This window comes from Hippocampus bargibanti, linkage group LG01 (assembly GCF_051943395.1).
Source record: "Hippocampus bargibanti isolate YZ-2025 linkage group LG01, ASM5194339v1, whole genome shotgun sequence".
Classification (NCBI taxonomy): domain Eukaryota; kingdom Metazoa; phylum Chordata; class Actinopteri; order Syngnathiformes; family Syngnathidae; genus Hippocampus; species Hippocampus bargibanti.
In genome coordinates, this window is record NC_142734.1 from 33,422,837 (window position 1) to 33,446,859 (window position 24,023).

At 40.4% G+C, this 24,023-nt stretch overlaps 2 protein-coding genes across 3 annotated transcripts; one reads left to right on the forward strand and one right to left on the reverse strand.

Moving 5' to 3' along the window:
* Positions 1 to 1,228: 1,228 nt before the first annotated feature.
* On the reverse strand, positions 1,229 to 10,611 carry ca6 (carbonic anhydrase 6). The gene is made up of 10 exons (XM_089012289.1): positions 10,357 to 10,611; positions 7,854 to 8,033; positions 7,521 to 7,669; positions 6,467 to 6,562; positions 5,661 to 5,727; positions 5,423 to 5,580; positions 3,901 to 4,027; positions 3,731 to 3,814; positions 3,610 to 3,642; positions 1,229 to 2,499 (listed from the first exon to the last, which is right to left on the reverse strand). Exons 1-10 carry the CDS (start codon positions 10,523 to 10,525, stop codon positions 1,865 to 1,867), a joined length of 1,698 nt encoding a protein of 565 aa, XP_088868415.1. The 5' UTR covers positions 10,526 to 10,611; the 3' UTR covers positions 1,229 to 1,864.
* A 3,031-nt stretch (positions 10,612 to 13,642) lies between these two features.
* On the forward strand, positions 13,643 to 22,840 carry eno1a (enolase 1a, (alpha)). 2 transcript variants are annotated; one of them, XM_089012333.1, is made up of 12 exons: positions 13,643 to 13,803; positions 15,553 to 15,650; positions 17,604 to 17,699; positions 17,812 to 17,870; positions 18,925 to 18,994; positions 19,087 to 19,220; positions 20,011 to 20,233; positions 20,515 to 20,712; positions 21,276 to 21,477; positions 21,562 to 21,670; positions 22,257 to 22,315; positions 22,390 to 22,840. In XM_089012333.1, exons 1-12 carry the CDS (start codon positions 13,658 to 13,660, stop codon positions 22,451 to 22,453), a joined length of 1,458 nt encoding a protein of 485 aa, XP_088868459.1. In that variant the 5' UTR covers positions 13,643 to 13,657; the 3' UTR covers positions 22,454 to 22,840. The 2 variants fall into 2 exon arrangements, with proteins under 2 accessions (XP_088868459.1, XP_088868451.1); XM_089012325.1 differs by lacking the exon at positions 17,812 to 17,870 and adding an exon at positions 18,569 to 18,627.
* The last annotated feature ends 1,183 nt before the right edge of the window (positions 22,841 to 24,023 follow it).

Sequence of the window (24,023 nt, forward strand, 5' to 3'; positions counted from 1 at the left end):
TCTGGCCACATTGATCTACATCTGGCCGGTGGTCCCCGAGACCAAGAGCAAGACCTTTCTGGAAATCTGCCAGATGTTTGCCAAGAGGAACAGAGTGGAAATCAAGCTGGGTGATCGACCACCGAAAGGGAGAAAAGAAAACCCGTGGGATGAAGAGAAGGTCACATCCTTTTGAAGACACCAATAGATCTTTCACAGAAGAGGAAGTCCTCACTTTGGGCGGCCAGGGATTGCATTACACTCCATTTTCTTTTCATGAAGTTTTGCAATGTCTTTTGTTGAAAAAAAATAATAAACAAATACGGCACTGCATGGTTGGACATTGAACCCATTTTATTCCCAATACAAAGGTGATGAATGCAAGGATGAAGCTCAAATTGACTGTATTAACCGATATTTTTGACAGATTGGCACTTTTTTTTAAACTGGCTTTTGTGAGCATCACACTCTGTGCCAGGACTCATCAACACGCTGCCACAGTTCACGTCACATTCTTTTTATTATCTTTTAACACATTGCAATGAAGCATCAAAAGCCCCCAAGTCACCAGTGAGAAACAGTCATCTCTTGCTATTTGCAGGGAAAAAAAAATCTGCCATTTATTTTTGTTGCCACTGTTTGGCTAGAAGGTGTTACAGCCCCGTCAGAAATCTCTAAAGCCCCAGTAAAGCCCCTCGAGCATTGTATTTGCTATTCTTAAATATATTAAGCTAAAGGATTTCTTCAACATCCCTACGGATAGGTCAAGCCTCCCTTTATCCCCAAGAGAGAAAACAAATTCCGTGTCTGTTTGTTGCACTTTTGATTTGTTTTTATCAAGCACTGAGACGTGCAGATAAAATGTGAGACTTTGAACTAGAACACGTAAAATAAAGTGATCTCACAGAAATTTGTTGTAGTGATGCATCTTGACTGATAGACACCAAGTACACCATGGAGGAAATATCTTGAGTTTAAAATGGAAGTGATGAGTTTTCATATTGTAAGCCATTTAAAGGACAACCGACGCCTCCGGACAAGTTGTGTCCATAATTTGTAAAATCGCTTCAAATGACTTCTACTGAGCGTATTTTACAAAGATTCCACAACATATAGCTATATATTACGTGTTAAGACTCGCGCTGAATATTCAGGAAGTCTTGTTTTTGAGTTGGTGACGATTCCTGACGGCACGTCACGGAAGCAACGCCTCTGACCGAGAAAGGACACATAATGCATTTTGCGGTACTTTGTTTGGTCAGAAAACTTCGTCTTGATCCGTGTTGATGGCGAAATTACAAGGAAATACATAAATAACCCGATGGTGAATCATTGTGTGTTGCACAAAGACTACTATTTGATACTAGTTGACACAAATTCCCACGAGACAAATGAGCCCATTTCCACTGAGCTTTGTCGCCATATTCTGCATTTTTTGGGACACTACATGCTGTCATTGATGGCTCGAATTGATGTGGGAGGACTCCTTTAATCGATTGCGAACATGTATGCTTTCCTCTTCATAACAAGAAAGCATCTTCTCCGAATCTGAAGCCATTGTTTTGATTCTCGGGCAAGGCAAGACACCACGAACAAGGGGCCGGGACCTTCTGAAATTGGCCACTTCCGGGTTCAATTTGAAGTCGTTTTTAGACACTTTAAGTCATTTTTATTGGTGTCTTGCATTTCACTAAAAATATCATCCTGCGTGTTTTGAGTATTTTAAATGCTATAAAACGTTTTTCTGATGTCAGTTAGGAAACAAAAAAGTGGTGTTGGTTGTCCTTTAAAGCATACATTGGGTCTGAAATATCCGATTGTTTTGGCATAATCTGTGGTATATTTATGTTTAAATTATTATTGGTTTGTGAAACATGAGGGTGTTTCAGGAGCATCTGTACTGACTGTCCAGTTGCACCCCTTCATACAGGCTAAGTTGGGTGTTCCCCCAACTGAACACATTTCCCTGCGCTGTGCTGTTGCCCTCACATGACATCTGGTTGCGAATATTCCCCGTGGTCAGCACGTGGTCCCACACATTCACGTCGGTTAGCTTTCCCACAAAGTAATCCGTGTTGGAGATGCCCAGCACTCCGTCCTGATCATTTCCAAGGATGAACAACCCCCCGGGTATGATTGTGTAACCGCTTTTGAGGTAGCGTCGCTCCCCCACCATGCCGTTGACCCACAGTTCGACACCGCCGGTGCGGGATGTCCACGTGACGCAGTAGTTGACCCAACTGTCGGATCTGCCGTTGTACGGTAGGTTGACGAATTCATTGCCGATCCACAGGCCCACCTCTTTGGTGTCCCTGTCCTCGCTGATGGTGATCATCAACTCGTTGGGGACCCCTTCGCTAGCGTAGGAGATGACATTATGGGCTCCATCCTTCTCAGGAAAGACGTGCATACAGATAGTGAAGGAGTCGAGATCCATCGGATGGCTGAGGTGGCCTATGGCGTAACTGCCCAAATTCTCCCACAGGAAGGTCAGCACCAGAGGAAACAAAGCTTGACGTTCTAATCAAAACAGAAAGACACCTCCACTATTTTTACAGGTGTTGCTTCTGGATATTGGAACAGCTTCCAAATTTGAGCCACGGTATGTAAAAACTTCATGGTCACACAGTGACGGACTGTCAAGGCCTGCAAAGCCTTCTCTGGTGGCTTACAAATATCTGAATCACAGACTGATGTTAACTCCTTTACTGCCAGACAAGTACAAAAATGTGTCCACTCTCGTGCCATGGTTTTTGTCATTGTCACTTGAATGACAGGACCCAAAGAATATTGAGTTTTAGGACTACATACATATTCAATGTAGCGTAAGAAACCTAGACTCTCCTCTTATATCAGGAAAAAAGTTAATTCCCAAGTTATATGGGTATGGAGTTATATGAGCTTGAAATGAGGGCGGCTGTGCAAAATACAATCCAATACATACATATTGGTTTATATAGCGCTTTAACAACAACTGAAGCTGGAACAAAGCCGCTAACATTGGAAAAAAGGGAAATGCTTGTGGAAGAGAAAAGCGCTTTATCGGCACCCAAAAAAAAAAACCCGAAAAAAATAAAAAAATGGTGCTCATTTTATTACTTTTCCCCTGTTGCGCTGCTTCCAGATGTGTGTTTTCGTATTTAAGCATTTAACCAATCACATTTCAGCCATCATTTGTTACCAGGGTCGCAAATCTACATGGATGTCTTCCCAATCAGTCCTGCGGGCCCTGTTGCATCAACTGTGTCGATCAAACTGTTGCTCTAACCAATTAAATTTCAAGTTGGCAACCCAAAAGAGATAGCAGCGCCTTCTTGCGGGCGCTGGTCAACGTCAAAGTTTTCGCAAACTATGATTGGCTAGTGATTAGCCAATCATAGTGGACTTGTAGTAGATCACACCACACTTTTTTCAGTCTGGATTGATTCAGACATAGCACTACTGAAGGCCTAGCGATGAAATCCACGGCCCGCCACTGTGGGCACATTATCAAACAAAAAAAATCAAAAAGGATAACATTAAACCGGTACAAGGGGCAAAAAAAGGTGAAGAACGCTGGACTGGAATACAACAACAATACAGCAACAATCATCACTTTCTGTGCTGGAAATTGGAAATAAATGAGCTCACCATACGTGTTTGGCGGCGAGATATGTCGTCCACCTAAGTATACACAGACAACATACAGTAGAAGAGTGAAGAGTTAAAAAGATTGCTTTGATTTTGATTCAGGCAACTTGTGGTCACTTACCTGAGTACAAGTTCTTCCCAAGAGACGTGATCAGGCCTTCAATTTTCCGCAACTTGGATTCAATTTCATCTTGACGGCAGAATGCTGGTGAATTGAAATGACATGGCAAAAATTTCATCTCATTCTATTTTCAAATGACAGTTTAAAGAAGTATACAGGGGAATACACACATCCTTTCCCAAGTCGAGGCAGGAATGATGACTCCACCACTCGGTCATTGAGAGGCTGAGCAATGCGGTAGTCATCCCGGAGCGTCTTATTATGGATGTCCATCAGCGTGCTCTCTAGTTTTCTGATCTGGATGCAACAAAGGCAGGAGGAGGCATCTTAATCATATGTTGAGGGGGGGAACACATCATTTTTCGATTGAAAAGCATTTTCACTTGTGGCTAACTTCAGTTCTGCGGAAATGTATTTCATTTGCTTACAGCATAACGGCTAAATGCTGACGCTCCACAAATTGTCCTGATTCTGCAAACCGCAGAACCCCACTAGGTTTATATTCCATAATCATTCCTGTAATTTATTCAGAACCTACTTTTCCAGTGATTTATAGACCAAAAGTGTAATTTACTAATTATTCAAGAGCTGACTGGGAGCCATTTTAATGTCTTTAGGCTGGGCGTAAAACATTATGTTCTCATCTCTTTCTTTGGTTAAGAACTCTAAATACAGTGTTCTGATTTTGCTGCAGCTGTTTGATGCTCTTCTGAGAATCTCCAAACAAGACCATTTCAACAAAAGCTGACAAAAGATACTTTGACAATGAGACAACCTGTGATTATTTTACCAGTCCTGGATTGAATCATAACTTCAAATGTGTTGTCCTTGTAAATAAAATACCTCTGAACTGTAATTTGGAAATGCACTAAAGCAGGGGTCGGGAACCATATATGGCTCTTTTGATGATTGCATACGGCTCGCCGATAAATCTAAATACATATTCTTTTTTTCTGTTCATTTTCTGTTGGGGCTGCAGTTGGCGGAAAGCGCAATTTTGATTGGATGACACTGACCGAGGTTGGCAGAAAGCGCAATTTTGATTGGATGATACAGGTAAACACCCCTTTAAATGAGCCCGACGAGTAAAAACAAAGTGCACTTCAGCTTGAATGCACCGGAGATTCGCCTTTGTGGAGAGAAAAGGTTCTGATTCTAATTTGCAATGAAACAATACCATCGATGAAACAGTCGAATGTCAGTGACATTTTAACAAGCCCCATGTTAACGTTAGCATCAATCTACTTCTGTGAGAAGTATGTTGCACAGCAAGTGTGGAAGCTAATGAGCCATGTGCAGGCTAGCTAGCAGTAACTTCGCCTATGGAGCTGGCAAATTGACTTTCATTCCGATCGTTTGGCTGGATTTTTACCAATCATGAGGAACGGAAAACCATTCACGTTAACGGTGAGTACTATCACAAAGTTATTTTAAATAATACATTCTGACATTTTGTTGAAAGGTGGCCGTGCGTGAGTCTGTGTGCGTAGCTGTGTGCGCCCGCTCGCGTGTTGTGGCTCTCACTGAAAAACATTTCTAAATATTTTACTTTTATGGCTCTCTTAGTCAAAAAGGTTCCCGAACCCTGCACTTAAGCATTAAAAAAAATTGAGATTGATTTTAGTGATTTTCACATACCACGAGAGAGAGCCCTTCCAGTAGGCGACCCTTGCATCTTCCAATTGAGCCTACCTGGTTATGCGAAAGAGTGATGGGAGTATCGAACACTGTCCAGAGGATGCTCTCGTAGCAGGGCGGTGTGGTGAGTGAGCCCTGATATCTGAAGAAATGGTTGAGGTTTTCAGGAAGCATGGAGCGCACATCCAGGCTGGAAATGTTCATGGACTGACCTGTCACGGGTCATTTAGGAGACATGAGACTACAAAATGTCTTGCGAGTGCATGGCCGTGATATTTCTCATGATACTCACCTGCATATTCGATTTTGGCAAGGTTGGAGATGAAGTCACTGTAGTAGGTGTTTTCAAAATGCCCATCCTGAAAATTGAGTTCAAAAAAATAAAATATATGAATAAAATAAATAAATAAATAATGAAACCCCGGATCACTTTTAAAAGGCAGGCAGGGTACATCCCATACTGGTTGCCACTTATAGACATTTTATAATGTTAAATTTTCTTCACATGCATGTTTTTGGAATACAGAAACCGGATTATTCAGAGAAAACCCTCAAAAACTAAATATAGTAAGGCCAGGGCCGAGATTTGGATCCTGAAATTTAGAACTGTAAGGCAGATGTGCTGACCACATACTGGCCAGCGTATGAGGTAAGTGAGAAAAACAACATAGTTGCACAATAGCAGTAAAAGTTACTTGTAATGTGTGCGTCCATAATAGCCAAGAATGTGTATGTGTGTTAACAGTGACCTTTTCAGCAAGAGTCACGATTAACTCTGGCTATTTTAAAGCACTCGCATTATCAGCTCGTCTTGTTTCTCCACTATAATTATTTCTAATTATTACCCACCACTCCTCTGCCTGAGCCACTTATATCACAAGACATGATAAGCGTTTTGTTGCCATAGCGAAAGACGCATCAACACATTCTTTGGGTCACAACCTCTCTTGAACTACTTGAAATGTATATTATCATAGAATCGTTTTAATCCTGTTGATAGATATCAGTATCTGCATGCAAATAAAAAGAATGACAAGACAATGACCGAGATTTGTTAATGTGTATATGGTCAGTCAAAGAAACAAAAATCGCACGTACATCGTAGAAAAAGGCGAGTACTGCCAGCCCGTCTGGTTTATCTCTGGCTTCCATAAAGTTCTTGTACTTGTCCGAATTGTAATGGACAACATGGAGCTGAAAGACAAGGGATAACAAGGAGTTGGGAGAGCGTTAGACTGAAGATCTAAAGGTCACAGTAACAGGATGTAACAGGATGTTTTTAGCATGTGTATGTAAGTAGTTCTAACACAAGGGATAACAACGGAGCTTCTATTTGAGAACAGGAAAAAAAAAGCATTGTATGTGACATATAGTTAATACAGTAAAGTCTCGTTATGTCGATATCGGATATATCGATAGTCCCGGTTATATCGATACTACAGTAAAGTCTCGTTATATCGATATTCAAAGGAGTCCGAAAAAATATCGATATAACCGGGACTATCGATATATCCGACCCTGTTTGCATGTAATTTTCTCCGTGCGTGCATAGAAATAGTATCGATATAACCGGGACTATCGATATATCCGATATCGATATAACGAGACTTTACTGTATTTCTATGCACGCGCGGAGAAAATTACATGCAAACAGGGTCGGATATATCGATAGTCCCGGTTATATCGATATTTTTTCGGACTCCCTTGAATATCGATATAACGAGACTTTACTGTATTATATTTTTAGTAAAAATAATTAAATGTTTGCTCATCTTATTGATTTTTTGAATTAAAAAAATGGCAAAATGCTTGTTGTGAAGGTAATTTTTTTTTTTGTTTTTCTTATCGTACAATAAATTCACTCACCATATTGAATAAAAAACTGACAGAAAAATGTTTTGATGAAGGGAAAAATCAATTTAATGAACTGTGGGCCAATTGAATCAAAAGAATGGGTCATACTTTGCCAGCCACTGCTGTTATAGGCACTGTCACTTTGACAAATTGATGTTTTTGCAGCTTTCAGGATGTTTGCGTTTCACATCGCAAGCGCCGTCATCACTGAAGCGTGTGCCGCACAACGCTGCTGTCTGCCTGCCCGTTGCTTCTCTCAACTGAGGTAGGCTGCATCTCAATGTTTTATTTGGTCTACCTCTGCCATATAGCGGATGCCGTCGATGGTGTGTTCTGCTCCGCTGGCCTCCAAGTCCGAGCCACCCCAGTGAAGATGCATCTGAACAGCCGTGTATTTTCCCGGCAGGCCTTTTGTGATCTTCATGCTGGGTGGCAGGTCAATTTGGACTGATGGGAGGGGGAGGGGGCACGTTAACTATTAAGATAAGTACAATAGATGCAAGCAGTAGGGACAGATGGTTTGTTTAGTGAGTAACACATTTACCAATGTTGAAAATAGAGAGAAAAGTATTGATTCTTGTCATTGAGAAGCAGAACTTTCTTACCATTTGCTACTGTACTGTTGACTTACCCGAGTGTCCATTATTGGACATGAGAAAAGTCCCTTGCTGAGCATCATATCCACTCAGTTCCAGCTGCAACATATCTGGATTGTGTCTCACGCTGCGCCTTTGGATGTCAATTGGGGACTGTTTTCGACCGCCGCATGCTGGGTACTTGGTCGCCCAGTGCATCTGGTCCAAATCTCCCTCTATGAGTATCAAATGATAGTCATGAATGTACATTTTCTGGTTTGTCATAAAGCTGCCCCTTTTATGTCTAGGACAATTGACATCGCTCGTTTCATTCAAAAACATGCCACATAACATATGTAGAATAGGCAAAAAAGCAGCAGGAAAGTGTGTTTATGTCCTTGTCTTGATCCATGTATGACTTCTCTCATCCAGAAACAAAACTATTGATTTTTGACCTCATTGAAGGTTCGAAACATGTTTGCTTGTCACCAAATAATTTACGCCCCTTAAACTAATATTTGAAGTCATGTTTTTCTTTCTGTTGCCTTGATCCATGTATTACTTCTCTCATCCATAAACAAAACTATTGATTTTTGACCTCATTGAATGTTCGAAACATATTTGCTCGTCACCAAATAATTTACACCCCTTAAACTAATATTTGAAGTCATGTTTTTCTTTCTGTTGCCTTGATCCATGTATTACTTCTCTCATCCATAAACAAAACTATTGATTTTTGACCTCATTGAATGTTCGAAACATATTTGCTCGTCAGCAAATAATTTACACCCCTTAAACTAATATTTGAAGTCATGTTTTTCTTTCTGTTGCACCCTCAGCTCTCTAAATCATTTGACTTTGCCGATTAGGGAGGTGTCTATATGTCAGGCAAGGTAGATTTATTATGGAGCATCTTTCGGGTTGCCTCTCCCTCCAAACAACTTATGAAAAAAAAGCCAGGCTCTGTCTCTGCCTGCTGGAGATATGCGCTCGGTAAAGGACATTAGTCTTTGGGTGAGAAAAATAAATAAAACACTCACCAAACCAAATTTACTTTGTCCGATGAAAATCTGTGACCTTAATAGCCTCCCAAAACACAACACATAATGCGATAAATGCACGGACCTATGTGACGCTAATTATAAATCCTTAAACAACGAATGAATAGCATCGAGGTGGAAGCGTTACAACACATTCAGGACTGTATATTTGAACACAGTAACGTATCAAGATATGAAAGATAGCAACACTCACAGGCATATATTATTTATCTTCTGCAAAAACCAAGTGATATTGTACTTATATGGGGAGTTTTGAAAGGTGCTTATAAATACAAGGTCAAGACAAAAAAAGTGTTTTACTGTATGTGTTTTCAAATCTACATTTAGTCTGAATATATTACACTGCCACATGGTGACCAAGACACATACACCGGGAGGAGCAGCACAATTCATTCTGAACTATCATGATGTATAAACTGTTTAATTCTTTAGATTTCATTTGACAGTGTTATGATGACATGCTGTTTAAAAGTAGAAACTATTACAGTGCTAATTTTCTTCTTCAAAAGACATCATATTTCAATTTTGTCAAGTCAAGACACAGAGCAATAAATCAGTGGCTCCAGTTGACTTGAGTCCAAACCACATTGGCTCAGTTATTTTGACAAGAACATGCCACAGAAATGTTTTAAAGACACCTGGAAAGCGTTTTACACACTACTCAGCAAATGTTAGAGATAATGGACAAGCTTGAAAGGCATTCATAGATTTCCAGGTGAACTGATCATGACCTTAGGTTTTGAATCCACATGTCCAACCGCTAAATGTTTCAGTGCATTTTGAACCACATATATATATATTCTGTATGTGGTTTCAGTATGAAGACAAACATGGGATAAACATACTGTACTTAAGGCTTCACAATCCTGAAAAAATGTGTACAGTATAATAAAGTGTTACATTTCAACATTTCTGTCAACGAAAATAGGCGTCACAACATACGACACACTTCGATTAGCAAGGAAGGGTGCCAGCCAGGTGGCCGTTTAAAAATAGTTTCACGTACAATTTACTAAATTCAGTGGTAAAAATAGTAATCTGGAGATCTGAGAGAAGCATTTTGGAACTCTACGCGTGAGATACGACAATTAACCAGCTGCAAACGTGAGTTCATCTTCTGGGCCGTGATGGTTATGGCTCGGCTCGTGCGGTATCGGGTCGATAGCGTGAAGTTGCTTGATCGAAAAGTCAATCTTTACCCTAAAAATAAGTTAGGCGCCCCTGTTCTATAGTGTGCACCGCAGAGAAAAAAAGGTTTAATCATGAAGGCTCTTTGTGTATTTGGAGCCAACATAGTCATTTTGATAATCGGCTAATTAACAGACAGCACGTGTTGCCGTTATTATAAGGCTGATATACGTTTATTTAAAAAAAAACATTTTGATTTTTTTTGTGGCTATAGACGTATTTTTTGGTCCAATGTACACCTTTCAACTTTTTGGGTTGTCGATCACTGCCTACAGCGTAGATACCAATTACCAAATGTACACCAACCTACCTGAGTATGTCCAGTGTATGGCGTGATGGGGGATCCCCGAAGGGACGACTCCGACCCAAAAAACAGCGAACAACACAAAGTCTTGTAGCATCGCTGCGTCTCGGATTACGCTTCGAACCACGATGACACCTCGAATGAGGACTGCGTTGTACTTTTCAAGTGAGAGCATTAAAGGAAGTGCCCCAACCACGACAGAAGCCGCCCCAAGGGGCAGACCCCAGTGACGAGACTGGGCGCAGTAAAAGTTGAATGGCCGTTAGGTAACAGCATCAGAATAAAATGCAAATCTAACTATTCTAAAAAAATTCTAAAAAATCGATCAAAACGGACCAACGATACTTTCATAATGTAAGAAAGCAACTGTCCAACAAATCAATTTTATCATGAATTGGTGAAACGTGTTTATCTGTTTAGAGTGTTAAAATCTAATGAGTTGGGTGTGGTAATTACCACACCCAATAATTATGGAATTAACATAAGTGAAATATGTTTTTGGAAAAACTTCAGCACTTATCGGGCATCTCAAAAGGGGCTGCTGCAAAGGGTGTCCTGTCTTCATCCATCTCCATATCAGTTTGACATTGAAGTTAAACGGAGCCCTTTGCAATAATAATCCAGCAAAATGCACAACACAAGCAATACAGAATTGCCATTTATGAAATCCCCAACATGTTTTTGTTGAGTAGCTCGTGTGAGCCAATTGCAATTTTGCTGCATCCAGACCTTTGGTAAAATCAAAAATCTTTGTTGACAATTGGCAAATCTTTTACATACAGATGTGACTTGAGACATGACTTTTATTTGTTTAGTGCAGGGGTGTCAAAGTCATTTTTTTGCCGCGGGCCACATTGTAGTTATGGTTTCCTCTCGAGGGCCGTTATGAATTTGGGGAACCCATTAGAATGTTTAAATATTTTCAAATATTACATATAGAGCACACAGCAAATTAATGAATAACTCGTTTTCAAATCTGAAGTCAAGAATAATGACTTTTATTGTGGTTGACATCCAAAAATATGAAATTTTGGCTCAGATTTTAGCAATCATCATGGAATTTAACAAGTTTGATTTGCTTTCGCGGGCCGAAAAAAAATGATGTGGCGGGCCGGATTTGGCCCGCGGGCCTTGACTTTGACACCTGTGGGTTAGTGAATGTGCTGAGGACTCAAAAGACATGTTACATCATCTTTCCCCCATTGGAATGATTGTGAATGCCATTGATCCATTCTAAACCCAGAGTTGCCTGAAAAACAAATTTATAAAGTTTTTTAAAGCACAAATAACAATCAATAATACAATTTTACTATGATAAAAAATATTTCACTGTTTCAGTTCAAAGTTCAAGTTCCTAAAAAAGGTCATCTAACACGTCCATAATGATGTTCTAAATGAGACCATTATCAGGGTTTGAAATAACGTCTGCCTAGATGCCCAAGGCATGTAACCTTTATGCCGGGCGTACAACTTCCAGAACCTCTCTGCCCGGGTGGCCGACAACTTTTTCCAGAAATCTTTCCAAATCAAACGTTGCTTTATTCCGATTGAAACGGTCAAATAACGAGTTGTTTGGCAAAAAAACCTTGGGTCCCTCTTAACTGACGATGCAAGTCCATTCATGCATATTGTCACTTAGTGCATACTCATACAGTTGATTTTGAAGTTTCCGGTTGACTTCAAGTGACAACACGAATTAATAAATATGATCCCACACCCACAGAAGAACTCACAGTGAACAGTGATAGCCTGCTAGTTAGAGCATGTCCGATACCTCCACCTCAGATGCCAGACATGTGAGTGTCCTGAAGAAGAACAAATAGAAAGAGCATTTTAAGAATATTATTCAACTGTTTGGACAGTCATGTTGGTTCAAAAACATACCCAGAACTTCTGAAGTGTAACCAGCGCAAGTTCAAAAACGAAATTGGAAGAAGTAACACAGTCAGGAAGTCTTACCCCTGTTAAACATAAAAAGATGAAAGCCCTTAACATCGTTCCTAACACTCTTAAACAAAGTGATACTTTTCCCATGTTGGCAACCAGGAAATATTGAAATGTTGAAATAAAACTTTGTGGTTTAACGACAACTCATTCAGAGAGGTCTCATATGGCCTGCATGTGTCTACGTTTATGCTTGTGTGTGTGTTTTTTTATATGTGGAAAGAGTGAATGAGAAAATGATCAAACAGCGCACCTTGATTTAAGACCTTCACAATTGAACTGGAAGTGTGTGGCCTCTCTGATTGATTCCAGTTGGGTTTTTTTTCGGTTCTGTTTGTTGCGTATTGTCTAAAGCAAATACAGGCGAACTTTTGAGCTCAATTTTGTTTTTAAAACAAACGGGTTGAGGGTAGAACATGGTGCCAATGACTCTTAGGCTTACGAATGCTGGTGTGAAATGGCCATACGAAAATGTCACAAAAGCGGCAGAGGTGAGATGCAAGCAAATCTGGTTACACATTAGCTCACTAAACCTTTAAAGCAGTGTTTTCCCATGTGGGTTTGTATAGTAATGCGCTCAATCACTCGAAACTTCTACTACAAATTGGAATTCTCTTTTCAATGTTTGCGTCATAGACAGCAATTGGACTGCAGATGGCGCAGTCACACAAAGACCAGTCTAAGCATTACCAGTCTGAGCCCGAGCATTATGCCGCAGACACGATCAACGTTTTTTCTGCACCATTGTTTATTATTATTTGGACAAATTTCACTTCCTTCATACTTTGAGTGCTTGCAGATGTATATAATAAATACTGAAAGGAATAATGCGTTTTCCAAATATAACTGATCATTCCATATTTTACTTTAATCAAACTATTCACACTAGTATTTCCACTTCATACTAAACAACTGCACTTTGGCTCATTCGGTGCATCGTCAGGACTATGGCCATTACACAACTCTCCAAATGTTCATAATAAAGTCAACTGATTCAAAGATTTTACATGTTTACTTCGTCCTAGCAAATTCAAATGAATTTGCCTAAAACGGCAGTTGTCTTGTTAACACTACGGGTGAAAAAAGGGTCATTGTCACTCCAAACCTAACTACAATAGACACGTGATCAACCAATGCGTCAGAGTCCCTCCCTAAGGCCCCTGCATCTCAGCACGTCCTCGTCCTGCGTCGCTTCTCTGCACGTACATTTAACCGGAAAAGCAATAAACTACATTTCCCATAATTCACCAGATATAAAATCGCTCCCGCGGATTGGCCCCGTTACCCGTTCGACGTGACTCGTACGGTATTTTTCTCTGCACCCTCCATGGCGAGCTTCACCCGCGTGACCAGACACCAGCCAATGGCGTGGCTCCGAGGCTCGGTTCTGCGTCGATGCAGTCCACTTATCATCGAGCCCGGCACGTCACGAGCGCCTTCCCCTCTTCTGTCTGCCTGTTTGACACAGCCAGCGACTACACTGTCCTTGCACACGGCTAGGCCGGAAAGGTAATTTAAAAATCCACTTGTCTTTTCGATACAGTCACTTTGACTATAGTGTTACATTTCCTTTTATGTGTTATATAATTTTATTTCGTCGTGGATAAACGCTATTGTTGCGCCTTTCATCCCAATAAACGCGTTGCCCTTGACCATTGTACGCCGTTTCGAGAACTGTCTGTCGAGATTTTGCTGATGCTGCTCAGTGGACACAGAAGTGGATAGCATGGCGGCTATTTTTAAAACGACAGTCAGCTGGCGTGGAAGCGCCCCAGTCCCCACTTTTTTTAGAACTGGGGTAGGTGTCAGAAACGGGCGTCATGTTGCAAACTTCCCGCAGTCTCTGCAACAAGTTGCGGAACTTTTAGATGCACGACGCGGGAGTTCTTCGGACACGTTGGGACGTGACACCGATTGCTTGCCGCATTTTTAGCGACCAAGGGCTTGTTGGAGCGAAGGGGGCGTGTCGACCAAAAGCATTAAAATATGGTTACTGACTAGCGAATTAATCGGACATCTTCGTCGAGACGGCGATAAAAAAAAATTGAAAGACAAGAAAGCACGTTTGAAATTTATGGTGTCACGATTCTGTTAACATTTTTGAAAACAAATTATTCGTGAATCTGGATGTTGTGCAAACGTTCTGTCAGACTGACAGATTGATACAGTGTATTTATGTATATACAAACAATAGCATGGGTGCTGCATGGTACATAAATACGATGCATGATGGTTATTTTCCGGCTTCCATTTTGTGCTGCCATTTTATGCTTCCTGCAATGATGAAGCAGTAATCCAAAGGGAGCTTTTGGAAGAGCACAATAGTGGAATTTCATGAGATCATTAAGAAAACACCTTTATTAATATGTGTATCGACAGAAAGTTGTTTGACTGTACAGTACAGTACTATGTATGGCTTCAAGTACAAATATTTTCTCTCTGATTTGTAATAATCACAAAAACGAGGCACGTTATGTTGATTTATACTTTTTTTCACTGCTGTTTCAAATTTTGAACTTTCCATTTTTACAATTGTTTGCATTACAGAAACACATTTGAGTTGGTTAAAAAGTTTTTTTTAAATCGTTGGGGAAAGGAGGTGGGGCTGCACATTTAACTTTGATATCACCAATGCCGGGGAACTGTTTGGCTTACAAACTTCAGTGTAACCTATGAATTTTAAACTAGAGCTAATTATAAAAAGAGACAATACTACCAATGCTGCATTAGCATCAGGTCATGGATTCAGAATCAGAATGGTCAGAGGGTGTGTTTTGTCACTATTTAAAATAGATAACAAACCAACAACGGGACAGTCAACATCTCGGCCAAACAGTCTGGTTCTGTGACCTCCATTATTTGCTTAACCAAGTTAACCACGTCAAGGTTCGATTAAAGCGTGACTTTGGCCTCCGCACAGTATCAATTTAAAGATAGTATTGATATTGTAGTTTTGTCACTTATTGCGTGACTTTTTTTGTTATAGAATTTTGCAAATGCTGAGCAATCTCTTTGGGCGCTCATGCAAAGCATATTTATTGAGCTAAACCACACCTCGCAGGGACTTGTACATCTTTGCTGGGCAGATTTCTCTCAGTGCTCACACACAGCACACATGGTAACACAGGAGAAAATAAAACAAAAAAAACTAAACATTTTTGTTTTTATGTCATTTGTTATTTAACTAGGTGAGTATGAGGTAACCTAGCAAGAATATCCTTTGTGCTGACCGCTCAGCCTGTTATTGTGTGTCTGCAGATCCAACGCAATCATGTCCATCCTGAAGATCCACGCCCGTGAAATTTTTGACTCCCGTGGGAATCCCACCGTGGAAGTTGACCTCTACACCAAGAAAGGTACTTGTACGCCTGAATCGATTCTTGTGGCGTCTTTTGTGAGATGGAAAGTAAAAAATAACCTGAGGTAACATGGGCGCAAACATGTTCTCCTGGTTATAGTTGGTAACGCGGTTGTGTTTAGAATTAAGCAATCACATTCAGCATGATGACTCAAACCTGGTCTTAGTTCTTTTGACTGTCTTTGAGACTCATTTATTGCTTTATTGTTGTGTATATGATAGTTGCTCCACATATACAGCACTTTGTATGCATTGTTCGGTTTTTGAAAGTGCTCTATAAATACTGTACAGATGAGATGAGATAACCCTTATTTGAGTTGGGTTTCTGACTATGACCCCTGAAAGTTGCCAATTTCAGACTTTCCTGGTGAGCTCAGATTTTGAGCATGTGCAAATAGCTCATATCACTATGGCAATACCGGGTCACTATCATTTGTTTTATATATGAGTACAGAAAAAAAGAAACAGTTATGCACAAGCCACAGTTTTAGGTGAATATTAAGTTCATGGCAGCAACGTCATGAAATAATTACGCGAGAGCAATTGCAACTGAGGGCAAATGATGATCATCCGAAGCAGGTGGAACCGCTTCTTGCATTTACTGCTAGCTACATTTTGGTGACTTCTATTTGGTTAGTCAAACACTCTGAGGGCTGAAACAAAAGATGCTGCTCAATGAAAAGTCCTGGGAATGTCAATGAGGCAACCTGAATGACCGCTGACATGGAAGGAAGGCCCTGGTTACACGGCTTACAGCTTTTCTTTTCCATCTCGTTTGGATAGAATGCCGGCTAAGTATTCCCTGTTTACTGTAAATGAACATTTTGAACTGTGGAAGAGATTTCATGCCAAGGCCAGGTCTGATTTTGCCATCTTCACAGTTTCAATGACGGCATGTCCACTATACAAGCGCTTACATAAGCAGCCACACAAACGTAGACAAGGTTGTGTATGTCATCGCCGTGATCCCGGGATTGAATTTCAGCAGTTTTGTGATTCAAGAAATACACACGCATTTTCCAAAATTGCATACTTTGCCTGCATGGCTGCCATGCCCCCACCACTCTAGCATTAAATCCCCCCCCCGAGTGTCGGTCCACTGGGCTAACTGAATAGATTGACATGCTTTCACAGATGGACTGCACATGCTCAGTTGCTCCCCAGGCTGGCCCTGTTACATAACAGCACAATGCAGCAGAGCCAGCACAATTTTCCCCCGTTACATGGTCCATTTGTCTTTGCATGGGAAATGGGCACCTTGTTGCGCCTCCAAAAGAGAGTACCATCTACTTAATTCATAAACATGTATTACAGAAATGTTTTTATTCACAAGCATCAAGTGTTATAGAGCACATGAAAAAATCACTTTTGCATTGGGAGTGCAGGAACTTTAACTCATTTGCTGTCATTCCCAAATTTATTCGGGAATTGAAAAGTGTGATGTGGAGCGCCATTACCAAATTTGTTCGGGTTTTGGTTTTTCTTGCGAGGGCTGCGGAATAAAGCGCTGGTCAGACCTCTGACAATGTTTTTTTCCAGTTCCACGAAGGTGCAGCATTTGCCTTTTGTCAATGTTAGCACTGTCTTACAGTTTTAGCTGTCCTTAAAGTGCCATGCGAATCAATATGTATGTATTGTATTTTGTACAGCCACCCCCATTTCAAGCTCAGATAACTCCAGACCCATTTAACTTCGAAATTAACTATTCCGATAAAAGAGTCTAGGCTTTTTTCCGCTTAATTAAATGTTTATGTAGTCCTAAAACTCAATATTCTGTGCGTCCTGCAATTTTAGTGAAAATGACAAAAACCCTGGTACTGGAGTGTACACATTTTTGTTGAATTTTCTGTGACACAATTTATTAATGAAATGCATTTAAATGTGTATTAACTTCATAAACATTTCCAGGTAGTCATTTTGAAGAACAAAAAATATGCCTTCTATTATCTAGGTCTTTTCAGAGCTGCAGTGCCCAGCGGTGCTTCTACGGGCATCTATGAGGCTCTGGAGCTCCGCGACAATGATAAAACTCGCTACATGGGCAAAGGTAAAAAAAAAAAAAAGACTTTGTTAACCGTACCCCTTTTCCACACTGTCCCCACTCATATCTTTGAACCATTTTTACCCCAACTCCTGTATCTCTGTCTTCCTCCTGTCAGGAGTCAAAAGAGCAGTAAAATATGTAAATGAATTCTTGGGCCCTGCATTGTGTAATCAGGTAAACAAAAGTGTGGAACAAAAATCGTAACTAACATAGCGCTCAGTGCCAAAGCATGAAGAGTGGAGTTTTCTTTTTAAACTAACTTTGGCAAACACTAACAGAGGTTCACAGTACAATGGACAATGCAGTGTAGTCTGTTATCCGTTTCAACACAATACCATATACGATATGTTACAAGACAGTTAATCAACAAGATATCAATCGTGGAAGGAAACCTCACAAGGCATTGAACTCTTGGTGACACCGGATTTGACAATGCCTGCAATCTGTCCTCCTTGCCAGTAAGGTGACACGATTTGCTTCCACATAAAATGGCGTATATAAGAAATTATACTGCAAATGAAAGCCAAAATACATTCTTGTGACTATAAATGATGCCATCTTGGGGATTGAGAAAAATATCAAAATACTGTGCCACGGATTTATTATTATTAGTATTTTTTTAGATTATGATAAAATTGATTTTCAAGATTTATGCTGCACAACGATAAAGTCTAGCATTGGCCAGACATGTATTTCAATTATTACAGTTTCTTTTTCCTTCGGACAGATTTTTTTTTGTGTGTATTGTCAAAACTACTATAAGGTCCTCATATGAGAGGACAGCATGTTCCGTGGCGGTTTTTCCTCCCCCGCTGCTCTTCTGCACGGTTTTCCTAAGCCTGGGTCAGTTATGGTCTGCTTGTCCTTTGCAGGTGTCTCAAAAGCTGTTGAGCATATCAATAAAACAATTGCACCTGCACTGGTTAACAAGGTAGGACCATTTATTATCTGACTCATACTATCACACATTATATCCCCTAATAACAATTCCTTACATTTATACATACATTTTAGTGTACCATTGGTGTTAGCTTTTTGGCGGCTTGACAGATGTGTTGTTTTAACAAATTGAGTTTCTGATTTGAAAGTTTAACCATGAGATGCTGTGAGTCTCCTAACTGTTTGTGTGTGTTTTGCCATATTGACTGGCAATTAACATACCTTTTTATATTTTCAATATCACCGTTAACATATCCTAATTATTTTTTTTTTTCTCCCTGGAATCCAGAACGTGAATGTCACCGAGCAGGAGAAAATTGACAAGCTCATGCTGGACATGGATGGAACAGAAAACAAGTGTAAGATATTTAAATCCCACGCCACCGACAGTACATCCAAGCCTGCTTTGGAAATCAATGATTGTACAATGTGTGTGTTTATCTTGTTTTAGCTAAATTTGGTGCTAACGCCATCCTGGGTGTGTCCCTGGCTGTGTGCAAGGCTGGTGCAGCTGAGAAAGGCGTGCCGCTCTATCGCCACATTGCTAATCTGGCTGGCAACCCGAATGTCGTCCTCCCTGTGCCTGTGAGCTCACAGTTAATAAAAATCAAGAAAAGGCAAAATGCTTAGTTGGACATCATCAAAGTTGATGTTTCTCAACCTTTATTTGGCCATGGAGTAGATTTAACATGAGAGGGAAAAAATGGTAAAACAAATATCACAACATGTACAGTGAGACCTCAATTTACGAACTTATTTGGTTCCCAGACAGAGTGTGTAAGGCGAAAAGTGTGTATCTAAAAAAAAAATTCCATAGGAAACCATTAAAATGGGAATAATCCATTTCCGGGTTTCCATAAAATATACTTTTCAACTAAATAAGCCTTAAAACTACACACAACATACCTTATTCTATGTATAATAAATGTGCTATTGTATTGTAATGAAAGAAATACACTGCATTGTATCATAAAGTCACTTTATTTACATTTGTGATGGTCATTTATGGCTTGATGGAATGGCATTGGAGGTCGAAGGTCAAATGGAATTGCTGTTTGGAAAGAGAGGCGCATTACATGACGACTGTAATTAAAGAAATAAACTGTGCTGTAAAATAAAGTTTTATTTACCTTTTTGATGGTCGTTGATGGCTTATGGAAGGAGAGTCACCTTCCATAAGGACTGTTGGTAGCCGTGGTGGGTGTGTATTATGAAAATAGTGCTTATTATAAGGTTTAATTTTCATAAATTTGACGTTTGTAAGACAAAAAGTTTGTAAGTTGAGGTCTCACTGTATATGCTCCTAATGAAAAAAATGGGATATATGGCTGCCACTCTGATCTAAATCATATTTCTACCTGCTGTTCCTTTTTAGGCCTTCAACGTTATCAATGGCGGCTCCCATGCCGGAAACAAGCTGGCCATGCAAGAGTTCATGATCCTGCCCGTGGGGGCCAGCAGCTTCAAGGAAGCCATGCGCATCGGTGCCGAAGTGTACCACAACCTGAAGAATGTCATCAAAGAGAAATACGGCAAAGATGCCACCAACGTGGGGGACGAGGGCGGCTTCGCACCCAATATCCTGGAGAACAAGGAAGGTGAGAGCAAGCTGGAAATAGCAAACCGTTCTAGAGTTGCCTTCAGGGAGCTTCTTGGTTTACATTTGGCTTCTGTTGACTTAGATTACTAAATAAAGACTTTGACTTGAGTGCATTTGTTGCCTGCCTTTTACTTGATGTGTTAAAATGGCAGCAACGTCAGCATAAACATTTGTTAGTTATATATATGAATGTCTCCATTATATATTTTAAACACACCAGGCATTTACTTTCATTATAATATATACATATATATATTTTTTTTAATGATTATATTTAAGCCCTGGAACTCCTCAAGAATGCTATTGCCAAGGCCGGCTACACTGACAAGATCGTCATCGGCATGGACGTGGCCGCCTCAGAGTTCTACAAAGGCGGCAAGTACGACCTGGATTTCAAGTCACCTGATGACCCAAGCCGCTACATCTCCTCCGACAAGCTTGCTGACCTCTACAGGAGCTTCGTGAAGGACTACCCGGGTGAGTGATATGCATATTTGTTTGTGTTGTCCGTCTTGTAACATGTTTAAAGCTGGCCAGGCCCAGAAATCTGTGATGCTATAACAGGGGCCGACAAAGTATTTATTGTTTTTTTTTTTAATACTTTTATAATGGTTGCTTTGTCACAGAACCAAATTGCCTGGCATTCTTAAACATTATCCAAAAAGAACAAAAGAAATTAAATATCATGAGGCCATTTGCCTCAACAAACATTTTTAATAGGCACTAAAAATGTAAACGTTTTTTTAAAATCAAATAATTACTTTGAAGTAAATACATATAATTAAATTATCAGGTAGAATTATAATATCTGTACATGTTTCTACAATACATTACATATTGATTTATATAGTGCTTTATGAATGAAATGGTTCATTTAAATAATTCGGAATAGGAAATTGAAACAAATCTAATTATATTTTACATGTACGCATTTTAAAAACTAATCTACAAATGACCTGGTTCTATCTTTTTACACATTCCAACGGTTGATTCCCAAAATGTCCCCAGCCCTGTTCTCATTGCTTCCTGACCCTCCACAGTCGTGTCCATCGAGGATCCCTTCGACCAGGATGACTGGGAAGCGTGGGCCAAGTTCACCGCCAGCACCAGCATCCAAGTGGTGGGCGATGACCTCACCGTCACCAACCCCAAGCGCATCGCCAAAGGCGTAGCCGAAAAGTCCTGCAACTGCCTGCTGCTCAAAGTCAACCAGATCGGCTCCGTCACCGAGTCTCTGCAGGCGTACGTGTTCATCTTGTAGTCTCAAACCCAGTTAGGAACAAAGCGAATGTAGTGTGGCTGCGTCTGTGTTTGTTTTCCAAACAGCTGCAAGTTGGCCCAGAGCAACGGCTGGGGTGTGATGGTCAGTCATCGCTCTGGAGAGACCGAGGACACCTTCATCGCGGACCTTGTCGTCGGTCTCTGCACTGGACAGGTGCTGCAGCTTTCACTAATAATTGAAGTGTAAATCCGCAACTGCGTCTCCATGGCAACCATCTCAGGGGGTATCCCGCCTGCTGCCCAAAGGCCGCTAGGCTAAGCCGACCAGATAATAAATTAATATACTGTCCAACAAACTGAACACAAAGCAATTGAATGTCACATCAAAATCCTTCTTTCAGTCATACCTTTAAAAACTCTTGGTTCTCTCTCATTGGTTACACGGAGATTTGCCTTCTACTGCGGTCACTGGCAGTGATGGTTTTTCTAAATAAAATGGCTTGCAAATTTAATTTGAGGAAAAAATACCCTCCAATGCTATGCGCACATGCCGCAAAGGCTTTCCTCAACTACTGCTTTGATTTAAATTTAGCTTCTTCCGGCATGCATAGCTTTTTTTCTGACACTCGAGATGTATCACTTCGAAATACTTTTGTGGACTATTACGGTACAACTACATGGTACTATTTTAGACGGTGCTGCAGCGCCACCTGTTGGTATACTAGGGGTATATCAGGGCCAAAAACCAAATCGTTTGAGATATTACACAATATCGTCCAATCCAATGTGTATGTTTTCAGATCAAGACCGGCGCACCTTGCCGTTCTGAGCGCCTGGCAAAATACAACCAGCTGCTTCGGTAAGTCACCTTGGAAATACACAATTTGGGGTTGATGGAAGCCATTTTGAGAAAATGTCCACGCCCTCATTCAGGATTGAAGAGGAGCTTGGTGAAAAGGCCCGTTTCGCCGGCCAGGATTTCAGACACCCCATCTGAGCTGCACGTCATCCCCAGGCTTCTGTGTGTTCATCACTCATAATCGTCATACTGAAACGCCACGAAAGGCACCTGCCTTGTTTCACTCTGCGGCACGGTGAAGTATCAAGCACCCCCTCAAAGTATGCTTTAGTTCCTCAAAAATAATTGTCGTGAAACTAATCATAATCCCTTCTGTAGCTACATGTGTCTGAGGCCTTTGTGTAGCTTCTTGTGAGTTGTAGTAAATATTGGTGCTCTCCTAAGTATTGGAGCTACTCTAACTTTACTACTGTCTCCAGCAATGGAAAATTGTGTTATATGTGCAATGTGTCGCATCCGACAAACGTCTTGTGTTGCTGTAAACCTTGGCACAAATATACAATAAAAATATAGTTTGAAATGGTGCTCTTTGTAGCCCCTTTATTGTATTTTTTTGACATATTTCACACACCATTGCTCAATGACTTTTCTGGTTTGTATCAGTTCACCGGTCCCTCGTCTTCTTCCTAGCAAATAGAAGTAAAATATATATGATGTGACTGTTCTTGTCTGTCAGTGTGACATGTTTGATGTAATTTGAGTACCACTGGGAGGCAGAAACATGAGCACAGCATTCCCTCTTAGGATGCCATTTCGGTCTCCGAAGGACTCAAAGTATCATTCTTTTAATGGTAAGCTTTACCAAGATAAATAAAGGGCTATTCTCAAGCATCGGGTTCTCACCTGTTCACTTGTTTCAACCTTATGTCAAGCTTTTGCTTTTGGTTCGAATATGAAGTAAGGAAATGTCATTCTGGATACAAAAACACTACCAAACACAACAGATAAGCATTTTCTTTTTATGGAAATTACTGGACCAAATCATAAAAGAATCATGTACCGATAGGTGCTTAGATCGGATGTGTTGTTACAGCATTTGCACCTTGCGTCACCTAGTGGAGACATATTAACATGACACGTGATGAATTCCTTGGCGATCAGAGAGGCTTTTTGGAACTTGTCCACAATGCACAAGAAAAAACAAATATTTTATTCTTAACATTTCAGAGGCAATCAAACTTCACAATGACTTACGTAAAACTTAGCAAAAAAACTAACCAGCAATATGTAGGCATCATATTGAACGTACATGAATATTTATAATACTGTTGATTTCCGATAAGAAAATGGGAAATTCTTTCAATTCCCACGTGAATGCTCGGAAAAAAATGTAGGTTGACTGTCATGCCTTGTCATGATTTTTTTTCCAATGATACGCCATCTAGTTATATTTTCGTCGTCATTTATTTAACCTGCGGCCAGTTTTTAAGTGCTCTAAACTGAAAGTTGATTTAAAGGACAACCGACGTCCCCGGACAAGTTGTGTCCATTATTTGTAAAATGGCTTCAAATGACTTCTACTGAGCGTATTTAACAAAGATTCCACCGCATATAGCTTTATTTTATGTTTTAAGACTCGCGCTGAATATTCAGGAAGTCTTGTGTTTGAGTTGGTGACGAGTCCGTACGTGACGTCACTGAAGGAATGCCCCTGACCGAAAAAAAGACATATTGTAGCAGTCCTTCCATCACGTCAATGTGTTTTGCG

Coding starts and splice junctions, on each gene's coding strand:
- ca6 (XM_089012289.1), bottom strand. CDS start 10,525: ATGCTCTCACTTGAAAAGTACAACGCAGTCCTCATTCGAGGTGTCATC. Junction 6,563..7,520: donor GCATCCGCTATATGGCAGAG/GTAGACCAAATA, acceptor CTTGTCTTTCAG/CTCCATGTTGTCCATTACAA. Junction 3,815..3,900: donor GCCTCGACTTGGGAAAGGAT/GTGTGTATTCCC, acceptor TCAATTCACCAG/CATTCTGCCGTCAAGATGAA.
- eno1a (XM_089012333.1), top strand. CDS start 13,658: ATGGCGTGGCTCCGAGGCTCGGTTCTGCGTCGATGCAGTCCACTTATC. Junction 15,651..17,603: donor TGACCTCTACACCAAGAAAG/GTACTTGTACGC, acceptor TCTATTATCTAG/GTCTTTTCAGAGCTGCAGTG. Junction 22,316..22,389: donor AAATACAACCAGCTGCTTCG/GTAAGTCACCTT, acceptor GCCCTCATTCAG/GATTGAAGAGGAGCTTGGTG.